This window comes from Amphiura filiformis, chromosome 6 (genome assembly GCF_039555335.1).
Source record: "Amphiura filiformis chromosome 6, Afil_fr2py, whole genome shotgun sequence".
Taxonomy (NCBI): domain Eukaryota; kingdom Metazoa; phylum Echinodermata; class Ophiuroidea; order Amphilepidida; family Amphiuridae; genus Amphiura; species Amphiura filiformis.
Genome location: NC_092633.1, coordinates 70,450,194 through 70,453,787, shown reverse-complemented (window position 1 = coordinate 70,453,787; position 3,594 = coordinate 70,450,194). Strand labels below are relative to the sequence as shown.

The 3,594-nt window shown below is 34.4% G+C and overlaps 1 protein-coding gene across 1 annotated transcript; it reads left to right on the top strand.

Annotated features, from left to right (window-relative positions):
• Positions 1–1,482: 1,482 nt before the first annotated feature.
• LOC140155955 (very-long-chain enoyl-CoA reductase-like) lies at positions 1,483–3,293 on the top strand. The gene has a single exon (XM_072178988.1). The coding sequence runs from the start codon at positions 1,751–1,753 to the stop codon at positions 2,612–2,614; it is 864 nt and encodes a 287-aa protein (XP_072035089.1). The 5' UTR covers positions 1,483–1,750; the 3' UTR covers positions 2,615–3,293.
• The last annotated feature ends 301 nt before the right edge of the window (positions 3,294–3,594 follow it).

Genomic DNA, 3,594 nt, shown 5'->3' with positions numbered 1-3,594 from the left:
AACAACTCTACCGATGTTCAAATCACGCTAGAAACCCCATCCTTTCCGCCATTGTGTTATTTAATGTTTTGTTATTTTCTACAAATGCCAGGGTGATGTGCTAGTAACCTCTCCCTGGTATATTATATTATTTTGTTGGATTGCTTTTCCGCGAATTATTTTCCGTGCAAGATTGTTATCATCTCATTACATTTTACAACTCTTCATCACATACTCCGTGCATTATGGTCATCATCATTGTCTTCACACGCGCATTTTTTCGAACATCATCTGAAATTGACTCTGACAATTATATTTTTTACTCAGTGTATATATTTGATTTTTGGCGTTTTTACTCTAATCATTTTGTATTATAATTATATTCTCCTGCTTGTTTGATTTGTAATTTTACAATGTTATTTGATTTTTGTAATTTTACAGGCCTATTATTGCTTTGATGCATAATACTTTTCATTTTGTTTGATTTATGCTCTCGTGAATCTTGCTGTTGTGCATCCTAGCAAAGTATATCATTGTTTTTTGTATTTTGCACAGTTCGTTACTTGGTCTTCGCGCTCGTGTTTTCCATTTCCTGTGCACACTGCATTTTTCGGTGTTAATCAGTATCATTTTCTTTTTGCTTTGCATTACATTATTTCCCCATAATTGCTTTGTTGCTTTTGATGTATGCCCACTTGTTTCTTTTGTTTTGCTCACGTGATTGTTTTGTAGTGGGCCTACATTATTAGCTGTTTTAGTTTTTTGCTTTTCTTGTGCTTATTATTATGTTTGACCGATGGTATTTGCTTATTATTATGTTAGAACGATGGTATTTGCTTATTATTATATCAGACCGATGGTAATTGCATTGTTGTTATTGTTTTGCTCTTGCTCGTTCACCTCTTCCTTTGCAATTCTCATCACGGTTTTTGTCTAATAGTATATATTTTGTTGGTAAATTTTGCTTCAAATTTTTTTTTTTTCCTTTTTCCTTTCTGCACAGTTAATTTTAAGGCCTTTGCTCTCGTGTTTCCGTTTCCTGTGCAGATTGCATTTTAGGTGTTAGTTTAAGTTTCTTTTTGCGCAGTTATATATTTTTTATTCATTCATATTGTTTGTTGCTCTTGGTGTACGCCCGCTCAGTTTTGATTGTTTTTTACTCTCGTGAATTTGTTGTGGCGGGCCTACATCATTTGCTTTTTGCTGTTAGCCAGTTGGTTAGTGCAATGTGTTTCTGCATCTGCTGCTCATTAATCATTCCTTCATTGCATTACCCATCTTGGTGTTATTGTATTTTTCTTTTGTCTTATATTATCTCGTGATTATCTTGTTTTTCATATTATTTTGTTTTTATGATAATGTTATCTGTACTTTTTATTGATGTTTTTATATTTTATCTGTACTATTATATTTTGTTTTAATATTGTTCAGCGCTTTGTGATCTTGTTTGATGTAAATGCGCTTTATAAAAATAAAGTATTATTATTATTATTATTATTGACTGTAAAGTAATATAATCATGCATTAAACATGACTAAATAAAAGTATTTTTAACGTTTGACCATCATCTCTTTAATCAGACTATGTGTAGTTCGTTGACACATAGGCCTATAAAAGGATCTATGGTTGACATAATTGTTAGTTTCGTTGGATATATTGACCTTTGGACCACAGATATGATGTGAAATAGCAGTGTGTGTGGTAATCGACCTGGGACAGAAATTATCAGATACGATATCATATATTATTGAAACTGATAAGTTGTTTTCGAATGCCTGTGTTTGTCGTCTTTTTTGCTGTACTTCTGATGATTCCGCGAGTTTCTAAACTCTGTAAACTTAAGAAAGAAGGCGACACTGAGCTTAATATTAGGAATGCTGAAGAGATTCGAACTAGAGACTTGCATACGATGAGTGTTAACGCTGTGCTAGTCAGCTCTGCTGCTTACGTTGGCAGTCTTGGAGCTTTCCTACTGGGTACCTTTGTACCAAATCTACCAGACATACCAATTGGGTGCATTTTGCCCTCAAAGAACGACTCTTTTCGGGAATGGAAGAATGCTCAATCTATTCTTATAGCCTTGTATGGTCTTCACTTTTGTCGTCGAACCTTTGAAGTATTTTTTGTGCACAAATACGCTCGTTCCCAGACGGTACTAGATGCAGTTGGAGCACAAGTTTACTATTGGGCCTTCGCATTCTGGATTGGATGGAGTATTCGACCCGACGCTGGGTATGAGAATACATATCTCACGTTATTCATAATCGGGGTCATTATGTTTTGCCTAGGAGAAATAGGGAACTGCGCCGCTCATCTTCAATTGCGCAAACTTAGGAGTAGCCGACTTCAAACAGAAAGTGGAGACTCAATTGGAACTAGAGGACATGTTATCCCACGAGGGGTCCTTTTTTCTTACGTTTCTTGCCCTCATTACTCTTTTGAGATACTAACTTGGCTTGGATTTCTTCTAGCAACATGGGTGATAGCCAGCATAATATTTTTCCTTGCTACGTCGATAACTTTGCTAGTGTACTCAACAAAGCACCATCAGAGGTATAAGAACGATTTTGATGGAGAACATGGTCGCGAATTATATCCACCACAACGTAAAGCACTGATTCCTTTTATTTATTGAACAAATGGAACTTGAGTCATAAATGTATTTTTGAGAGGAGGTGTGGGCACAATACAGGCAGAGGAAATAGTTTGGAACTTGATGAAAATGAGTAAAGCCTATAAAAAATCCTTAATGAAAATGAGTATAACCTATAAATAAATACTCATGACATGTCAAAAAGGGCGTGGTTTCTAAGTAAACAACGTTTGAAGATACCATATCTGCAATAATGTATAAACTGCCAGTCTGAAATACTTATTATTATAGAAATGTGAGTGTGATATGAGATCAAATTAGTGCCATCCTTTGCCAAATATAATATGATAAGAGATGTTTTAACCATAACCATGATAAATTGAATCTTATTTTCTGCTGCGTGATAGCCACATGATAAGTTTAAACAAGTGAAAACCTGTAAATTTGAAAGGTTTATTAATTATTGAATTGCATACATCGGCTCAGTAACATACCTTCGCATATGCAGTCCTGTTGTTCATGTCGCAGTTCATGTAATAATAATGAACCTCGATCAATCCTAGTTTAATTAAATATTATAATTCAGTTTTTGCCGACTTCGTTACTGTTACTTCCTGAATATACCAGACCAATACAAATAAACGGTTCCAAAAAAGTAAACCCCCCACCCTAAGACACTTTAGTAGTATAATCCAAAAACGGCTTGGTAAATTCTCTTGTTTGGAACATAGACTGATTAGGTATGCGTCAATTGAGCGGGGGTTTGTTGCTACTTTTTATCATCTTCATTGCAAAATGCAGCTATTTATGACATTTTCGGCTTTTTATGCTTCAATTTGTGTTTGACCATTTTTTCCCTGTAAGTGAGTAATTTAATCAAAAAGAAGCATAATTAAATTTAATTAAATTTAAGCTTTTCTTGATTTAGGTGTCACACATTCAAACAAAAACAGTTTTTATGGTTCAGTGAATAAATTAAAATGAATGCTGCAGCTTATCAATGTCTTTCAATATGGAATAGG

Coding starts and splice junctions, on each gene's coding strand:
- LOC140155955 (XM_072178988.1), top strand. CDS start 1,751: ATGCCTGTGTTTGTCGTCTTTTTTGCTGTACTTCTGATGATTCCGCGA.